The 20,750-nt window shown below is 31.0% G+C and overlaps 1 protein-coding gene across 2 annotated transcripts; it reads left to right on the top strand.

Moving 5' to 3' along the window:
* Positions 1-1,582: 1,582 nt before the first annotated feature.
* LOC145311676 (uncharacterized) lies at positions 1,583-20,428 on the top strand. Of its 2 annotated transcripts, XR_013876756.1 has the most exons (38): positions 1,584-1,742; positions 2,625-2,663; positions 3,185-3,260; positions 3,346-3,406; positions 3,811-3,944; positions 4,197-4,268; positions 4,454-4,505; positions 4,990-5,078; positions 6,343-6,469; positions 6,799-6,884; positions 7,066-7,210; positions 7,652-7,752; positions 7,994-8,052; positions 8,148-8,197; positions 8,657-8,785; positions 9,215-9,270; positions 9,871-9,946; positions 10,422-10,448; positions 10,551-10,605; positions 10,754-10,833; positions 12,026-12,176; positions 12,665-12,739; positions 13,278-13,395; positions 13,487-13,532; positions 13,600-13,630; positions 13,693-13,738; positions 13,805-13,868; positions 14,868-14,935; positions 15,145-15,228; positions 15,665-15,748; positions 15,983-16,061; positions 16,227-16,276; positions 16,408-16,478; positions 16,604-16,660; positions 17,039-17,109; positions 17,926-18,025; positions 18,168-18,213; positions 19,686-20,428. XR_013876756.1 is itself a non-coding variant. In XM_080150640.1 (37 exons), exons 1-36 carry the CDS (start codon positions 1,693-1,695, stop codon positions 18,018-18,020), a joined length of 2,754 nt encoding a protein of 917 aa, XP_080006766.1. In that variant the 5' UTR covers positions 1,583-1,692; the 3' UTR covers positions 18,021-18,025; positions 19,686-19,874. The 2 variants fall into 2 exon arrangements, 1 of the variants encoding a protein (XP_080006766.1); XM_080150640.1 differs by lacking the exon at positions 18,168-18,213 and having other exon boundaries at positions 1,583-1,742; positions 19,686-19,874.
* Positions 20,429-20,750: the final 322 nt, after the last annotated feature.

Here is a 20,750-nt window from a genome sequence, read left to right as displayed (position 1 = left end):
AAGACATTTTGGAAGAGAGAAAGTCAACAATAATAAGAAATAAACACAAAATAAATAGGAAATTTACAAGATTACAAAAAGCAAACTTAATTTTTTTTCAGATGAAAATGCCAAAGGAAACTTTTTTTGAAAGCAAGGTTAGCACAATTCGAGTATTATTAATTTTAAGATTTCAAGTTTGTTCATATGCAATGGAATTAGTATTAAGATTTTCACGATATAGATGTATCTTAAAATCAAGTATTAATTCAATTATCTACAAGATAACTTGTTTACTTGGACAAAGGTTTAAAACCAAAAAACAAAATATTTTGAGTATTTGCACGTTGACCGTCTTGTTCAATTTTAGGAAAAGACTAGATTAGAAATTCTTAGTAAATCAATGCAAAAATCCTATATTTTTTAAATAGTTCTAATTTGTTTTCAGTATTAATTAGATTTCTATTTTTTGTGCCTAAGTGCAAATGAAAACATAAACATAAAATAAACGCTGCTAAGATTAGTATGACACATGCAGTATGAATACAAATACATATTTTGTGCCACAATTTTATTCATAATTAAATGTCCTACTTTAAAAATCACGATAACAGTTTTGCATACAAAGTCGTCATCTCTTTGGAGGATATCAGCTTCCATATTTTAGTTACTATGTTCAACTTATCAGAAATTTACAAATTATTCAATAGATCACCCCACCCACCAAAAAATAGGATGCCCATTTGCGCATTTTTTTTATTACCCTTGTAAATGACAGTTTGGTTTATCGAGAAAAATCACGGTTCGGCTGTCTTTCGAAAGCTAAAAACAAATGTTAAAAATGTTTATAGAATTATCCCAAATTGGACAGGTTAATTCCTACACTTTCAGATAATTAAGTGGCTCAATGTATAACCCGGCTGACGAGTCCTGTTTATGAGTTGAATAAAAGTTCTAGCATTTTTTTTTATCTTTTAATAAAATTCTTGCTCTTAAGTTAGAACAGTGTCAATCCGATTTTTATTAAAGTTAAATTTTTTTTTAGTTTACAATAAAATGTATACCCACTAAGAGGAGGCGTCCTTGATAATTAGCTGATTTGTTTACTTGAGTAAACATATGTAGACAAATCATAAATAGATGGAACTATATTGTCTCAAAAAACAGCGAATTTAATTATATGTTTTTGATTGTTAACTGTTGTCGCTTTTACAATGAATATATTGTAACATTTTGGTATGTAGTATACATTTTTGTAGTAGTTGCATTAAGGGGATTCAAAGAGTTTTCATACTCCCCTAAAAGTAATTTTCTCATTTAACTACTTTTAAAAAGCTTGACATATGTATAAAAATAAATAAGATTTTTCTAAATATCATTAAAAAACTTTAATACCCTGACGTTCTTTTAAAAATAAGTGTTTCTACCCCCCAGCGGAAGCTCTATCCCTACAGGTCATCAGCGAACATCCTTTTCTAAAACTCGATGGTCGATTTTTAACATTATTAAAATTATCCACAATAAAAAATGTTTGTAAAATGTGTGAACACTAATATGAAGATGCCCAAACAAATCTTGACATCAGTTTATCATATCTCTTATCTCGTGATATATATACTGAGATATTATATTTACCAAACAAACACAACTATATGAGTGTGTATGAGTTTTATCATGATAAATTGTGACTCAGTGTAATAAACTAAATTAAAAATGCCAGCACAAAAAGTTGATACTTTTGTCACGGTTGGACATTCACATAGGAATTAAATCAATAACAATATTTACAAACACGGGTTTTGTCAGTAGGTGCGCGAAGCGGAGCCAAAATTTTTTACATCATCTTAAGATGGTGGGAGGGGGGGGGTGACTTTTTTTTTCAACATGACTACCCTTTTGGTTTTTTTAGAGCGGTGAAGATCGTTCCAAGTTGGGTGGTGGAGTGTATATACAAACTATAATTTACCAGAGGGGTGAATACACTTCTCTTCTGTACGTTTCTTTTAACAAAACTAATTTCTAAAAGTATAGATTGATTAAAAAGTTAGCAATTTAAGGGGGGGTTTTTAACCATCTCGTAATCAGTGATTAAATGGCACTTAGAATTCGAATTTCGATCTGAACTTTAGCATGAGTAATCCTTGGTAGGTCTATTTTCCCTAAATCGAACAAAAAGTTGGAAAAGTAACGGCTGGCGGCTCAGTCGTTTAGCCGTTTTTTGTAATAACCATTTTTAAAACTTCTAGTACCAAAAGCTACCGTCTAAAACCGTTTGATAGCGTTTTGGAGTGGAAAAGAGTATTATGTGGAGGTAGGTTTCGTGACTAATTTGCAATATAGAAATCCAAAAAATGGCAAAACGGCTGAGCCGCCAGCCGTTAGCCGTTACTTTTCCAACTTTTTGTTCGATTTAGGGAAAATAGACCCACCAAGGACTACTCATGAAAAGTTTAGATCGAAATTCGAATTCTAAGTGCTATTTAATCACTGATTACGAGATGGTTGCATTAAAAAACCCCCCTTTGTGATAGTTTCAAAAATGATTTTTTTTAAAACTGTTTGGTCTTGGTATTTTGGCCTTAAACCTAATTACGTCTAGATTTAGATTATTATATAGAAAAAGTTATTGATTGTGTATTACATAGTTTTCATATAAATATTCTATATTTATTAACAACAGTAAGGTATGTCACTTTATTTATACTTATTACAATTATAGTGGTTACTTTGTCTCCTGGTCCTCTCGAAAATTGAAACCCCCCTCATTACTGAAAGAAATTAAAAGAAGTGAAGGATTATTTCTATCTGCTCTTAAATTAATGGATATTTTCATTAATTATGATAGGCATATCAGGTTATTTCATATGACGCTAAGCAATTTGAAAATTTAAAGAAATTTAGTAAAACACAATCCTATGATGTAAAGTAGTAAGATTTTTTGTATGTGGTTTATAATTTTAATAACTTCTGAATCGATTAAGTTCTCCAGTTTATGGAAGCTTCACATAGGTCCTGTGTAGTTTTTGGATATTTTATTTTCATGTTTAACTCTTGGGATGATTTTAAGCTATTTTTCTAGCCCTCATCTCATCTACCTCTTGAAAAATAAAGCCCTTAGATGCTTGTTACCTATATATAGTGGCAGATAATGTTAAAAATTTACCCATCTGTTTTGCAGAATAAAAACATTTTCTATTTTATTTAGTATTGGTCTGCATATCTACGTTCTTCTAACAACAAACTTGGATCCTTCATTTAATAATTTTGAAGTTCTTGATGAGGTAATTGTAATTAGTGAAGTACTTTAAATGAACACAGTAAAAGATATATAATGTTTGAAAAACTATTTTCACGCAATTTTTTTAGAGAATAGATGCACGGTTAAAAAATTATGTTTTGGAGCCTGGCGGTACTTTTAATGTAAAAGGTAAGCAACTTAGCAAAGTTCCATCAAATATTAAATAAACTGTAGTTAATATTTCTTTTTATTTGTCATATCAAAATATTCCAAATATGAACTCAAGTTTTTTTTTTAGTATTGTAATTGTAATTTGGGTACTTATTAGGAGCAAATATTCTCTTTGATTCAAATTATAGTTTATTAAAGTTATTAACTTGGCGGTTATAGGAGAAAAAAATCTACTTCATAATTATTTTTGTGCACCCGACTGTCTGTAGAGAAAAGGAATTTGTGAGATAACATCCAGAAATTAATAAGAAGAAACTCTGACTTTTGTTCTCCGTTTGTTTAGCTTTTTAATTAAAATTGTAAAGTTTTTCTTTATTTGCTACTTTACTATTGGATGCTCTAATTCATGCTTAAAATTGCAGGAGCAGATGATATTTCTGAGAACGAGGACACTGGAGGCAGTGATACAGGTACAAATTCTGATTCTGCCTCCAGGAACAGAAGAGAAATTAGGAAAACTGGAAGAAGTGTTGAGTTCATACATCCTAAACTAAAGGTATATTTTTCAACTTTTAACTATAATCTATCATCAAGAAATTAATGTTATCAATAAAGCAGCAGTATGTCTATGGTTACGTGTCTCTTTTTCTTAAAAGATTTCTTTTCTGCTCTGGATAGGAATAAGGACAATTACCCCCCAAGATAATAGTTATACATCCAGCTTGTTCTGTTGTCTTTGTTATAAAATAAAACATGAAAGAACTTGGCTATTTTGACCTTATTATTATGAATTTTATTTTTTATTTAGGAAGAATTAGGGGACGCGCCAGAAGATCCTAATAATCCCTGGGTTTGGCTAACTTCCTTTTCCAGAATTCCGGTAATTATCATCTTTGTGAATTGATGTACTTTAGTTCACCTGTTGGAAATCAAATCAACAAAGTGCATTAGGCTAGTTCAGATACTAAGATTTGTAATCTTTTTTTTTTGTAGAATATATAACAATTTAAGAATTAACTTCTCAAAAGTAATTTTTGTACAATATGGTTGTAGTTTATTGAATAGGTAGAAGCAATCCAAGAGTTTTGTGCCTCTACAAAAGAGTATTGTCCGCCAGGTAAAATATTTTCATTTGGAAATTTCATTAGCTGCCAAGCATAAATAAAATATTTATTTACAAAAAGTTTTGATAATGATATTGAAGTAAATCAATTATGCGTTAAGAAGAAGTAGAATATTATTCAGATTATTATTTTCATTGGATAATAGTAGCTTGTCCACTAGCATCTAGGGGCTTTGTCTCTAAAGGGGGAGGAAGTTGGTAAATAATAGTCTAATACTGTTCCAAGTCTCTAATAAAAAAAATAAAATAGCCTAACTATTCTTTCTAAGTTATTTAAAGCTCCACTTAATAAAGTTATGAATCGGTTCAGTGGTTAACCTTATCTTAACGAAAAACTACAAAACTACGAAAATCGTACTACATTATTTAGTAGGTTAGTTTCTATGTATTATTCCTTATTCCTTTTTTATCCCTTTAAATCATTTATATTTGTTCTATTTATCCAAATTTGTAAGATAACTCTTTCTAATGATATCAGGTAAGGCAGGGGATCCAGGTATTCCTGGAGTTCCAGGCTTGAAAGGGGACAAAGGAGAAACAGGACCTGGCGGCCCTTCAGGATTAAAGGTACACTTATATTTTGTTGCAGATAAGTATTAAACTTAGCGTCCTTGTTTTCTCTTTAATGTCGCAATGTCCTTAAAAACCAAAAATAAGAAATTTGGGTTGAGGGTTATATAATTGGACCACTGACCCCCTCCCTTCTTACTGAGACCTATCCATGCAACGCCAACCTTACATAGTATAAAAAATAGCATAAAAAAAACTTTTTGTAGAACAAATAAATTTGGCAAATGTAATTTTTATTTAACTATACAGCATGACCCTCAAAAAAAGTATTTTTAAGCATCTGCAGCCCTTATTTCTCAATGAATTATTAAAAAATGCATATGTCCTTGTTCTCCATAGTATTCCACGTAAGTAGATATAAAAATATTTTTTTTACCTCCATTAACACCGGAGATTTTTAGAGCTAAAGTTTTGAAAAAGTGACTGAGAAAAAGAATTTTTTTTTGTTTCTCTTATTTTTTGGATGGTTATATTATGTTTTTCTGGCAACTGAATAATGAGACACACAGAAAAACAAGTTAACTAAATATTTCTTTTTTATTCCACCAAAAAATATAAATTTTTAATGGCAAAAAATACTACTGGATGAATTGATTATTTGCAAATTTTAGGTTATTTATTAACCCTTATTTATAGAAAAGGATTAATTATGACAGTTGCTCCGCCTACTTTTCTGACATCTCAATTATTTAATAGGGGGTAAATTAAGCTTTTTAGACTAAAAAATCATTATGTTTATTTTTATTTTCTTTATAACTTTTTTGTTATTAAAGTTAGGATTGTGAAACAAAAACAATTTTCCTGCTATATTCATAGAGATTTATTTGGTTTTTTTTAATCTTAAACAATTTTGCCTAATAAGTAAGTTTTTCAAAATATCATTAAACTAAAAAGACTCAAAAAATATGTGTAAAAAAATGCTTTTTACTCAAAAACTAAATTCTTTATTTCATTTTTGTATAAAGTTTCTGCTAGTAACAAAAATAAAAGGATTTCTAGCCTAATTTTGCTAAAAAAGTCGTTTCATGTTAAAAGTTACTTTTTCCTCAGTAACTTTTTCAAAACTTTAGCACTAAAAATCTCCGGTGTTAATGGAGGTAAAAAAAATATTTTTATATCTACCCACGTGGAATACTATAGAGAACAAGGACATATGCATTTTTTAATAATTCATTGAGAAATAAGGGCTGCAGATGCTTAAAAATACTTTTTTGAGGGTCATGCTGTATATATAAATAAAACTGCTAAAATAATTTTGCAGGGTAGTCGAGGCCATGCTGGAGTTATAGGTCCTCCAGGACCAAGAGGTCCCAAGGGTAAACATGGAAGATCTGGTCTGGATGGCAGGGATGGACTTCCTGGAGAACCTGGATTAGATGGTGTACCAGGTTATTACCTATTGTTTTTGTTTTTAGATTAAGCAAAAACCTGCTACAAATGATGTTAATTGAAAAAAAACTTCTAATCTATTATGAACTATATCAATTTGAGTCTAATGATTTTATACGGGCTTTTTTATATGGTCTGTTGCTAGACATAGTTACATTCTTTGTTAATAGATTACACAATACACAATACACATATGTAGGTTTGTAGCCCCCCCCCCCCCAAAAAAAAAAAAAATAAAAATAAAAAAAAATAATTCAACCTTTATTGCATTATTATTTCAAATTAAATCTATCACCTTTAGTGAAATGGAGGATACATTTTTATTCAGGTAGAAATGGTATGGATGGTTTACCTGGATTGGACGGATTTCCCGGCCAGCCTGGAAAACCTGGCGATTCCGGGAAAGATGGAAAGGTAAGTTATTGGAACTGGATAAAAGGATATTTTTATATATCTTTGTGTTTATGTGTGTGTGTAGCTATTGTTCCTTAGTGCTTGGACTTATGTAGCCATGAAGAAGGACGAGACACTTTTGTATAGCCACTAGGGCCAGCACAAGCTCCACAATATATCTTTTATAATATTTATAAAACAGAATGGTGAGGACGGATCCACTGGACCTATTGGACCACCAGGTCTCCGTGGAGAACGTGGTCTACCTGGACCAAGAGGACGGGCTGGAGAGCATGGAGAACCTGGCAGGGTCGGAGATCCAGGAGTTTGTGCTTGGAAAGTTCCAGGTAAGAAAATTAACATTGGAAGGGTTAACTTTCTATGCTAGAATCACGTAATAGTTGTGTAATAGCTGTCTATAATAATAGTAGTATTGTATATCTTCAAGGTAGAGTTGATAATTTAACTCAGAGGTTAAATTAATCTTTTTTCTGTATTCGTTGGTGCTCATCAATAACCTACAAACTGCTTATATTTTTAGAATATATGCTACTCTACAACACACGCTGTCTGTCGTCCTTATGATTGTACGATAAGGAAAACGTAATTTGCTCGGCTGTAACTAGAGAAAGACGGCTAAAATCCTATGTGGAGATTCTGATAACCAAATTAGCATTCATTTAATTACCCCCTTGTTTCATCAGTCTGTTCTCAAATAAACAAAGCCCCATCTTCCTTTTTATTTTTGTTGGCAGTTCTAAAGTTGTTTTCGTTCATGATGTATTTAGGTCGGAATGACGAGGAATGTGAACAAGTTGAACACTTGCTTATACCTCCATCAATCAGTAATCCTGACAAAGCAAACCTAGAGCGTCCCGTTATAGTTAAAGTAAATAAACTATTTCCTTAGTGTTAGGATTTTTGATAGCACAGATACTCTATAGTTAGGTCTTGTTCTTAACTTCCATAACTCATGCTAAACGTCATATTAACATAAGAAAAAGTGGCTATATCTTTTAAGTTTATTCACGGATTTAAACTAAAACTAAAATATGAAACTACTAAACGTTATCTAAGAATATATATTGAAAATGTGAAAAATATTTCAAGTTTTTTTTTATTCATACAAGGAAAGAGAACTACTAAAGCTGACCTGCGCAGTCGCTGGAGACCCTAAACCAGTTGTCAGGTCAATTATAAACTAAAATTTTTATGTTTATGTGTTTTTTTCTTATACTATCTTATCAAGATTTGGTAGCTGTACACATGTATGTTTTACTTTAGTTGGAGTAGAACAGATAACCATACAATAATTGAGGGGAAATCTTTAAGAAGTAAGAATTCTATAAATATTGTAAAAGTTTAAATATAAAATATCTAATAAATTTTATTATGGTAACTATGCATTAACTATTTCTTAATGATGATGTCTTATCACTAAAGTCTCTCCTCAGTCTACAGTTTTAATAACATTTTGTAGTTTCTCTAATACAAAAAGACTGTTTTTTAACCACGTTATCTTAAAAACTTTAAGTACATTAATTGAATTTATAGGTTGTTTCCAAATTAATAGTGTCTACACTTTTCAATCAATTATTTTAATCTAGAGAATGGGTAATTGTAATAAGCATCATTGGGCATGTACAATGTACATTAGTTTATTGTCTAATGTCTTATCCTTTAAGATCCCTCGATAATTGAGTTCTTTTTATACTTTTTTCTATTTGGTATTTCATTTACTAAAAATATCTAAAGAATTTGTTGTTTCCTATCTTTCTAATTCTTATATTTAGTGTCTAATGTGATTGGTGGAGTATTGAACATAACCCACATAAACCGTGTCCACATGGGAACATACACCTGTACTGCAAACAATGGTGTCCCCCCGGTAGCTGTTCAACACTTCAAAGTTGAAGTTTACTGTAAGACTTTATTCTAATAAACAAATAAAAAAATAAGTCCAACGTTGGGTCCAAAGCTATTAATTTCTAGGAATTTGTATTTTTTCTTTGTTGGTAACATTTTTAAACCTAAACAATTGTCTCCATAAGTTTGTGTGTGTGTGTGTGTGTGTTTGTTTTAAAGGATCTTGATTTTTTTTTTGCTAATGGTAATAGTCAATCTATGTAGTAATTGTAAGTCTGAATGGATTTATGTGTGCCTTTATTCATGAAAGTTTGCATATCTTGACCATTTTTATATAAGATATTCAACTTTTTTTGGCCTAAAGCACTAGAAAATAATATCATGTTCTATGAGTTTGTATGTCTGAAGACGAAAAAATAGCAGTAGATTTTTTTTCCAAAAGGCATAATTTTGTATGAAAACTAATCTAATTTTGAATGATTTAGTTTCCCCAACTGTGATTGTGAGAGAACAGGTTGTTGGTGGCTGGGCTGGTCAACAGGTTACTTTATAATAATAATAATTCCCCAACTATGATTGTGAGAGAACAGGTTGTTGGTGGCTGGGCTGGTCAACAGGTTACTATATAAAATTTTACCCCCCCCCCCCCCACCAAATAAAAAAGCTTGGACGCCCCTGTCAACAGGTTACTTTATAATAATAATAATTCACCAACTGTGGCTGTGAGAGAACAGGTTGTTGGTGGCTGTGCTGGTCAACTGGTTACTTTCCTTTACATAATTAGATATTTTAGTATTTTTCCAGTCTGATATATATTGAGGTGGTAAGGAGAGGTGTTAAAATTTTTGTATTATAATTTTAAAAAGGAATAGTAAAAGAAAATTTTATTTGGTTGGGGTGTTTATTTTAGGGAAATTACTCTTGGGAGGGTGTTTGTATCCTCCTCCAAAATAGTTATAATCCTTCCCAGGACATTACAATGAAAAGAAGAGCCATTCTCATCTAGCAGTTAGCGAGATCCTTCGGTACAGACACACAGATAAGAATTCTGTTACTTTTATTTAAGGATTTATAAGGGGAATGTTCAGATGGGCCATTTAAGAAAATAATTGCTTTATTTTCTTAAAATTATTATCTGCAGGTAACAATGGAGTGTTTGGTAGAAGCGTGGCCGGCTCCTGTTTCTTACTGGGAGAAAGATGGACAGCTTTTACAGGAATTAATCATCACATCAAAATAAATCGGCATTAGAAATAGATTCTAAATAACGCAACGCAATGAATTTTAAAAGAGATCCTTTATTAAACTTGCAGCTAATTGCATATTCACATATTAAAAGCAATTATAAAGATTTTATTTTTATAAAATAAAACTACCTCAATATTATGAATGCTGGCGGCTTCGCCCCTAGCCTCTAGCTTTGAAAAAAAAATTACTGGAGCTGCTACCACTAATTTCAGCTATTGAAAAAGAATGAAATTGGGGGGGATTATTTTAGGGGTGGGGTTTATTGGTGTCTTTTCTCCTCAAGAAAATAGCTTAAAACCACCACAGGACCAGTAGATATATTCCCTGAAGAGTAGAATCCAATCGGTTCAGTAGTTGCTGAGATTATAAGCTTCAGACGGACGGACGGATAGACATCAAGCTACTTTGTATTATACATGATTAACTTGATTGAATGTTGTTAGGCTGATTCTGAACGATATACTATAGTTGGTAATACTTATTATTATTTATTTGAAATAGAAATCCTATTTTTTTTTCTTCTTAATAAATTCTAATTTGAAAATACTTTTCCATTTTCTTATTTTTTTTCAGGTACCAAAGGAAGGCTTCAATATGAGTATAAAACTACATTGACAATGGAATTAAAGTAAGTTTTCATAGGAACCAACAAGACAGACAACAATCATAAAAACTTAAACTCATAAGAAAAACCAAAAGTAAGTTATTGACAGAACACAAAAGAAAAGTTGTAAATTTTAATTTTTTAAACATTTTCTTGAACTCTTATTTTTTAGGGACAGAAAAGACGAAGGGACTTATTATTGTGTGAGCAAGAATGAAATGGGAATTACAAGAGGAAATATTCAACTTTATGGTAAGAAAGACATTGATCAATGAATTAATCCTCATTAATATCAGTATACGTTACAAAAAATGACCGGTCTTTAAAATGCTATTGCCCCCCTTCTAGTAAAGTTTTAACCATATTTTTTGTGTGTGTGCTCTATACATATGTATGCTTGTGTTTGTTGCGGTAAATGAGATTAAAGAACATTTACCAACATTTTCCAGGCTATAAAAGAAGATATTAAAAATGTCAAAAATCAACCAATTATGTATTTTGAGTGAATTTTTTCCTACCTCTACCGAAACGGTCTCACTAAAAGTTGTCTCAGCGCCTTGATATTTGAGATATCAAGTTACCAAGCTAGGATAGTACACTGAGATACCACAGTGAGAGGTTAAAGAAGACTAAACTCCAATATCTCAACCCTAGCTAAAGTCAAACCAAAGAATCATACCTGGAATCCTGAAAATCGAAAATCAAAAATGTCTCGAAAATAGCCTATTAGGGGCCCCAAGGGTACTCTAAAGTCATTTTAGACTATGAGTTCAAATGGTAACTGCTTTTTATTCCTTATGCCATTACCAAAAAGCTAAAGAACTTTTTTATAGCCCTTCTGTGGGCTGAGATCTGAAAATTGGGCACCCTGGGCACAAAGCCAAAATTTCATCGATTTTGTATTCTTGATACATGCTTTTTGTGCTCAAATGACTTGTATAAGAGCTAGGAAGCTGAGTAAGGTGTCTATAAAAGCAGAATTTTATGCTTGAGATAAAACTCTGAATAACCCCTAGGCTAAAATTAATTTTACTATGTGATTTTTGGGCTTAAGTAGAATTTACTTTAAAAAATAAGGGTCTGAATTTTTTCATTTTGAATATTTTCTTTTATAGTCTGCTAAATGTCGGAAAATGTTCTTTAGTCTAATTGATTGATACAAACACCATCATACATAAATATAAAGATCACACACACATAAAATAAGGTTACAACTTCATTACAGGGGGGGTCTAGATCATTTTAAAGACCGGTCATTTTTTGTAACGTATACTGTATGGTCTATTTTAGTTGACAAGTGTAAGGGACTTAATGTTCCTTCCTGGCTTTTAATCTGCCTCCCAAGTTATATGTTATTTAACGAACAAGATTTTCATTTCCCTATGATGTAAATATAATGACTAATGTAATATGCGTAAATTATAAAAATAGCTGCTAATTTCAGAGCGGGATCCAAACCGACCACCCCCACCTAAGCCCACTGGTAAACTTGAGTTTGAATATTTTGGTGACCGTTCTCCTGAGCTGCTTGGATTTGTTGATGTCTGTCCTGTTCCTCCACCTTGTCCTGACTGTGCCGTGGTTGGCCCTGTCAGGTAAGCTAGAAACAAACTCTCTTGTAGATATAGACAGTAGATTTATCTTACTCCTAAACTATGTAAATTAGTTCTGTCATTGAATAGCTTAAAGTTGTTAGATTTTAAATTGGAAGGAATAATAAAATACAAAATAATTTTCTCTGATCTTCTCTTACAAATAGTTTTTAATCTACAAAAGACAGAGTTTTGTTTATCATAATTGTCTTGTACATTCATCTCATTGGTAGGGAATATTCAGTATTGAAATATGAATTAGAAGACAAAAATGTTTTTCTAAGTTAACAGATGGAGTTTGTAGAAAACAGTGTTTATAAAGCAAGTTGTTATTTTTTAAAATAAATCTACACATAAATCACCAGCAGAATAAGCAACTGAAAAGCAGAAAATGAGCCAGCAGTTTGATGAAACTATGTTCAGAAATATGCTCGTAAGTTGACAAATCTTCAATAATATGTCCACGATTATTGAAAATATTTTTTTTATAGATGTGAAGGTTCAGCTAGAATATTTGGAGTTGGTATTAGTGCTTTTGATCCTTCTCTTCCTGGTATTACAAACAGGTAAATGATCTTTATTTTTTTTGGTATTTGGTAAATTTTTCATATGCTATTTGAATCTTTGTTAATCAGTAGTAAGACACGAAGTTTGAGCTTATGATAAAAAAGGAAGTAATTTTATTTAGATATTTTCATGTAGATCAATAGTCTTTTATCAAAAAGTCCTCCTTTTTGGAAGAAATTTATTTTCAAATTTCCACATCAAATTTCTTGCTCTAATATTTGTTTGTGCAAAAATGTTTTATTTGTTGTTTCTTGTTATTTTGTTCCCAAGAACTTTGTTCCTTAACTATATTGCCCTAAATAATTTTTACAGCCCCATTTTATGAGAACCTTAGCAAAACCTTTGATAAAAATTGCATACATAAGAGTTAATACTAAAGTTGTTTGTAATCTAAAATCAACAAAACATATATAAAATAAATAATTTAAATGAAGCTATTAAAACAAGGAAAGTTGATTATGAAAATATGAAATGAAAATAAATAAAATATAACAAAATTTAAAGTTATTAATTGAAAATTTGTATGAATCTTTGTAGAACAGAGGACTGTACTATAGAGACAGTTGGTAAGCCAGTGTTTAAGAAATATACTCCTGAAGAACATGGAGGCTGGTTCTCTGATCCTGTCCCAAGATATTTCCAGGAACATGACAAAGTAAAAATATTTCTTTACTCTTTATCAAATCTAATCATTCAAGAATAAATTTTGTTGATTCATTTTTTGTTTAAAATATGTTACTTTTCAGATATGGGCAATAAGTGGAGGGAAAGAAGACAACAGCAATAGAATTGGTAACATTTTTCCAAAAAGTTTGTATGTTTTACTAAATAAAAAGATTTTTTATGGGTTTATTTTCAGTAAGAGAATACTTAGAAGAAGAAAAATACAGGTATTTCTAATTAGTTTTAAGTTTTTTATTGATTTATTGGTGAAGTAATTTCTTTTTTTTAGAGATGATATTGTTGTTAGAAATCACACTTTGAGACTTCCTTTTACTGTAAGTTTTCTTCATACGTTTATTTAAAAGTTTTCTTTTTTTTTCTTTTTTACTATTTTTATTTAGGGAACTGCTAATGTTGTTTATAATGGGTCATTTTTCTACTTTAACAAAGAAAAAGAGGCAATTGGTAAGAATTTCTTCGTATTTAGATTATGATACCTAGAGGACTATCCACGAACCAGAGCAAGTGATTCTAAGCATCTTCCAGCATTGACCCATAGTATTTTTTAGTAAATATACTAGATTTATGTTTAATATTTGCTTTATCGACTAAAAAGTTAGGTTTCACCATGGTTTTATATGAAAAAAACTTAAATGTAAAGCAATTTTTAAAGCAAATGCTTTGTTGAGTTCAAAGGACAAAATAAAATAATACTGCAGAAAAGCATCAAATGTTGTAAATTGCAAAAGTACGTTAATTGAACTGTTTACAAGTTACCTACCCTTTTTCTAAATATACATTTTTAATCACAATAATTTATTGTGTGTCAAAGCTTTTAAGCAACAGTTTGAACTCATCAAAACATTCGATGATATTGCACCAAACAATGCTTAACATTTCAAAGTTTTTTTCATATAAAAACATGGTGAAACCTAGCTTTTTAGTCGATAAAGCAAATATTAAACATAAACCTAGTATATTTACTAAAAAATACTATGGGTCAATGCTGGAAGATGCTCAGAATCACTTGCTCTTGTTCGTGGATAGTCCTCTTTTACAATTTTATTATTTTTGTAATAAGCGAAGCTTTTTTGTAACTAATGTCGGGCCATCCCTATTATTTAAAATTTGTCATATGGATTTCAAATTTTGCATGATTTTTCAATTTTAAAAGCATAGTTACTCTATTGTTATTACAAGAAAGTCCGTCCGTTCTGACATTTTACTTTTTGTTGAATTATTTAGGCAACGAATTTTCCGAACCCCTATAATCAAGCATAAAAACGTTAGTACGTTAATGTTATATACACTTGTTTTTGCTATTTAAAGACATGTTTACATCAAATTTATGTGCAATTTTTAAAACAAGATTATGTCTCTTAATAAAAATACATTACCCTTTGTTAATGTCCGCTTGTCAGTCAGCTTCACCTTCGTTGTCATCCTTGTATTTATTTTTTTTAGTGAGACTAGACTTGACAACACATGAAGAAAGATGTCTTCCAATACCCAGAGGAAAACAAAAAGGATTGGTAAACTATAAGATATCATGAATCATATATATTTGATTTTTAATGAAGGTTACCTAATTCTCAAATTAGTTTTGGAGAAAATTTAAATGTCGTATTCCGCAAAGAAAACATTCAATAATTATTTCTATACAAATACAATATAATAATAATTGATGTTAATAATTTTATATTTTCAAAAAAATATTTGATTTCTGTTGAAAACAAATTAGGTTGCTCCTAACATGTTCTGTAACAACGTTGTAAAAGCAGAAGGAGATTTTCTTACCAGGCTTTATCCTGAAATGGGTGGAGAGGTAAGCTTATCAGTTTTGTAAGTAACACACTGTCCTCAATAATTTAAATTAATAGTATTTTAATAAAAGTAACTTCAGAAGAAACATGGGTGTAAAATAAAATTGTAGATTGTTTTACTAATAAAATGTCTCTTCAGAATCATCGTTATAGAGTTATTTTCATAAATATAGCCTTATATTTAAGACTAGCGGCTACGCCCTCCGACCCAGCGCTTTAATTTTTTTGGCGATTAAGGGCTATTTCTCTTAGGAGAGTAAAATAATCTCCTCCAAAATAGTTATGAACCTTCTCTGACATATAAGAAAAAGGAGAACAATATCTGTTTATCATTTCGGGAGATCCTTCACAACAGTCAGACAGACAGAAATCCTGTAGCTTTTATACAAGGATTTATTTTAATTATTATGTAAACTTTGAACCCTGTGTTTGTTTTAGATTTATGTTGATCTTGGTGTAGATGAAAATGGGCTGTGGGCCATCATGGCTATGAAAGAAAACAATAACACCGTAGTATTAAAGGTGTGATATTGTTTACATTATATACCTACTAATTAGAGTAATTGAATTGAATAATTTTACAGTTTAAAAGCAAAACAAACAGACGGGCAAAGTGAGTCATATATCTCATTGATCTTTTTTTTAAACCGGATACCTTTTTCTGAAAATATATAGATTTCATTCCCCCTGATACAGATGGACAGACAGACATGGTGAGTTATAGAGAATAATTGATAATACTATAATGTTTTATAGATAAATGCCTGGAACCTGGAGCTAATCTGGGGATGGAATATTACCCTAAATCATAATCTAGTCGCTGATATGTTTATAGGTTCCCAACTTTTTTTTTATAATCGTATTAGAAATTCATCATAGTAATGTTTTTTTTGTAAATTAATATATATTTAACTAGTCAAAAGGATACTTATAGGAAAGAAAAAAAATACAAATTATTTGTTTCATAGCTTTGTACAAATTGATTCTTAAACTTATTTAGCTTGTGGAGTGCTGTATGCTGCTGATAGGACTGATGCAAGAGATACAAAGGTAAAACTTCATCAAAGGCTTTAAAGATATCAGATATTCATAAGCTAGGTGGAAAAGCATTCATATTAAAGGTTTGAATTTTATTTAAAAATAATGTTAATCTAATTTGTTTGATTTTTTTTGTTTATTAGATAAGATTGGCTTTAGATTTGTATACCCATCAAATGTTGGAGATTGATTTACCCTTTACAAATCCATTCAGGTAGAAAATTTAGTTTTCACACTCAAGAATTTTATCCACGATTTAATCTATTTATCTATAAATTTTTTCATAGAAAATCCTAATATTTTGCTTATTTTTCCAACGTTTTTATTTGCCTGTTTCAGACATACAACTGTATTGGGGTACATGCCTAGAAGACATGCACAAGACATTTCAAATAGGTATACTTTTTATTAAACTCATTTTGCCCTTTTATTTTACCCTCTTTACTATTAAACCTGTTATTTGTAACTATTTTACACCCTAGCTATGTCAATTATTGTTAAGTGACTAAATATATACATAAAATAGTATAAACGATTTTTAATTTCATCCGGTCTTGTTCTACTCTGTCACAAAGGACAAGGATTTTGACAAAAAAAATATTAAGTGAAAACCAACTCACTTTATTTCTTCACCTTCTTACCCACTTCCATTTAGTTACATCACAAAACAAGGTTTATCCCAAATTGGCCACCTGAAATATCAAAATTTTCGGCACTTTTATACAGAATTAATTTGCTGCATCAAAGCCCCTGGTAATACTAGTTGTTTTTAAGACCTGGAGGATATCTGTATACCTGGGACGGTGGAAATCAACTTACCTATCCTGTTAAATATCATGATATAGGTTAGTACGTATGTTCCTTCTAGTAGTACTTTTCATAAACTCGAAAAAAGTACGACTGTGTGTGCACATTAAAGGCTTTGGCTAAGGGGGGGAGGGGGTTAATGCAACCATCTCGTAATCAGTGAGCAAATGGCACTTAGAATTCGAATTTGGATCTGAAATTTTGCATGAGTAATCCTTGGTAGGTCTATTTTTTTCTAAATCGAACAAAAAGTTGAAAAAGTAACGGCTAACGGCTCAGCCGTTCAGCCGTTTTTTGGCTATTTTAGGGCAAATCTGCCATAAATTATGTAGGAATCAACTTTTTGAAACATATTTTTGCTTTAAATCATGTGAAATGATACAAAAAAAACATTTTTAGATTTCTAGTACCAGCAACTAGCGGCTAGAACCGTTTGAAAACGTTTTGGAGCAGCATAGAGTATTATGTGGAGATAGGTTTCGTGATGATTTCCCTTGAAAATAGTTTTAAAAATGGCTAAACTGCTGAGCCGCCAGCCGTTAGCCGTTACTTTTCCAACTTTTTGTTCAATTTAGGGAAAATAGACCTACCAAGGATTACTCATGCAAAATTCCAGATCAAAATTCGAATTCTAAGTGCCATTTGCTCACTGATTACGAGATGGTTGCATTAAACCCCCCCCCCCCCCTTAATCCTGGACATAAATAATAATGTGAAAAGTTGCCCATCTAGCTTGACTAGTTTTATAACTGCTTTTATGAGCATTTCAAACTCTATTACAAAATTCATTGACCATTTAGATACATAAATCAAAATAACATTAGCAGTCAAACTGTAATTATATATTTTTAAAGGTTATAAAGAGCCGCCACCTCCTACGACAGAGCCGAGTGAGACCCGAGCATATACACAAGCTCCAAACCTTATACCTAACCTTAACAGCCCATAGCCCAGGTAAGACAATAAACATTGAATATATTGAATTAAAATTGTTTTTTTGGTTCAGACCATCTGTTTATATATAAACCAATAAACCCCTACTTCTAAATGATACGCTTGCTTTACCTCCTAGTTTTGAAAGTATTTTTCTTTTAAGGTCTTATTGTAAAGAATCTAAAGACTGGTGGATTTGCTTCCTAAAGGCATAACATTACATTTACAATAATTAAAAATCATAAAGGGTAAATTTATTATTCAGGACAAAATGTTTTATGCTGTATAATTTTTAAATTGTTTTCCTTGCTTGATAAAGTTGAGGTAATGCGCTGCAATACTAGGTTGTATATCATAGAGCACACTGTTGCGTGGCCAGAAGAAAAAAGTTTATTTTAGTGTTAGGCAAAAATGACTTTGCAATTGTATCAGTAAGTAGGTCTAATAACACCCTTTGCTAATTTAATATCCAACTAAATCTAACTTTTGAGAAATTTAGATTTGAAAATTTTAGGTTCAATTTTCATCCCCTAGGAGTTACCAAACAATCATGACAAGAAAAGCAAATATTCATACTTTTCAATTCTTTACAACTTTGCTTTCATGAAGTCTTTCATAAAACCACTCTATATAAGATTTATTTAAGGCTGAATTTCCGTGACCTTAGCAAAGCAAATGATAAAATGGCCATTGATTAACTTCCTTCGGGAGTGGTTTTATGAAGAACTTTATAAAAGCAAACTTGTTCAAAATTTTAAATCAATAATCTTTGCTTTTCTTGTCATGATTGTTTGGTAACTCCTAGGGGATGAAAATTTAACTAAAAATTTTCAAATCTAATTTTCTCAAAAATTAGATTTAGTTGGATTTTAAAATTAGCAAAGGGTGTTATGTTATTAAACCTACTTACTGATACAATTGTATAGTCATTTTTGCCTAACACTAAAATAAACTTTTTTCATCTGGCCACGCAACAGTGAGCACCGAAGAATATAGATAGAGTATCTTAAACATGGTTCCACGACAAACGTAGGAGTGGAAAAACATCGGAGTGGACAAACGCAGGAGTCCCAAACGTCGGAGTGGGACAAACGCAGGAGTGGGACAAACGTCGGAGTGGACAAACGTAGGATTTTTGGGACAAACGTCGGAGTGGACAAAAGCAGGAGTCCCAAAAAAATGTTTTCGATTTGAATTTTTCTTTTAATTTTTCTTTTTTTTTCAATTTTGTTTTTTTTTCAATTTTGAATTTTTTTTTCAATTTTGATTTTTTTTATACAATTCCCCCCCCCCCCTCCCTCGGTCCCCTTATTTTTCTTAGTTAGGTTAGGTTAGGTTATAGGCCAGGGGGCCGAGCGCTGCGGCTAGGCAGGCTAGGGAGCCGAGCGCTGCGGCCATAACCATTATTTTGTGGACAGGGGTATAAAAAAATTTCAAAATTGTCATATTATTAAAATAGCAGACACTCCTGCGTTTTACTTAAGCCATGTCCACTCCGACGTTTGTCCACTCCGACGTTTTTCCCACTCCTATGTTTGTCCACTCCGACGTTTGGGACTCTTGCGTTTGTCCACTCCGACGTTTGGGACTCCTACGTTTGGGGTAGGACCTTAAATATGCGTTGGATTTTAAACCTAATTATCCTTTTTATGAAATCATCTGTAATGTTATAATATTTCAGACATGTAAGCTGTTTGTTGTCTTGTTAGATATAACCATGCAAAAATTTAGTACTTGATAATATTTATTGCAGTACTTAATAGCTTTATAATCATATAAAATGTTTATTTAATTTAATATTTAAAATATCATAAGTTTAATAATTACTATGTGTCATGAAAAGGTTAAAAAATATAGTTACTGAGAAAAAATATTTTTAGTAACAGTCACTCTACAACTTTTGTCTATCTGTTCTGTTTAATATTTAAACAAGTCCAAAACTATATGACATACACAGAATATAATAGATTTTATTTCACAGATATTAAAACACTTAATAGTAGGATGATTCATAGATTTATTTTGCGGTCAAGCTTAAAAATTTTAGTAATTTAAGATCTTGTAGCCAACTCTTCAAGATTTAACAAAATTTAAAATCTTTTAACCAAATATAGAACTGCTAAGAAAAAATGGGCATAGCATTTTGAGATTAAAACATTAAAAGGCAAATGTGTTAAAGATTTTGTGATTTTTTCTAACTTCTGCTCTTTAAATTACTTTCATCCATGATTTCATTATGCTCTGCTACTTATGGATGTTGTTAATATGTTATCTTAGTTTTTCTCTTATTTAATAAATGTGACTAATAATTTTGCAACCATTAACTCTTGTAAAGTGTCAGAGCTGAATAAGCAGAATATAAATTTATAGATGTCTAAACAAAAATGTAAGTAAATTTGTAGCAAAACAAATAAATAATGGATACTGTTTAAGGACATACTTACATCTTTAGGACTTAATTATAAGAGATGCTGCGCTTATAACAGTGCAGTGTAAACTGTTGTCCTAGGAATCAGTATTCTAAAAATCAGATAAAAAATATTTATGACAAGTTTGAAAACAACCTAAAAATTAACGATAAGAACTATCCGTACAGACAACGGGCCGAACCTAATTATAAAAAAGCTTCGCTTTTAAATTGGAAGATATGAAAATATTGATTTGCAACCCACTCTCTCTCACCCCCATATTCCCTTCCTTTCTTTTCTTGCTTTCTCAAAGCGGCTCCCCCTCCCTTTGCTTTCAC

This window comes from Acartia tonsa, chromosome 2 (genome assembly GCF_053477335.1).
Source record: "Acartia tonsa isolate MP-2025a chromosome 2, ASM5347733v1, whole genome shotgun sequence".
Lineage (NCBI taxonomy): Eukaryota > Metazoa > Arthropoda > Copepoda > Calanoida > Acartiidae > Acartia > Acartia tonsa.
Note: the sequence above shows the minus strand (reverse complement) of the source record. Positions and strands in the feature narration are given on the sequence as shown.

Excerpts from the sequence above, each read along its gene's own strand:
- LOC145311676 (XM_080150640.1), top strand. The coding sequence starts at position 1,693 with ATGCCAGCACAAAAAGTTGATACTTTTGTCACGGTTGGACATTCACAT. Across the intron at positions 10,449-10,550 it reads TGAACGATATACTATAGTTG|GTACCAAAGGAAGGCTTCAA; the intron begins GTAATACTTATT and ends ATTTTTTTTCAG. Across the intron at positions 16,479-16,603 it reads CCCTTTACAAATCCATTCAG|ACATACAACTGTATTGGGGT; the intron begins GTAGAAAATTTA and ends TGCCTGTTTCAG.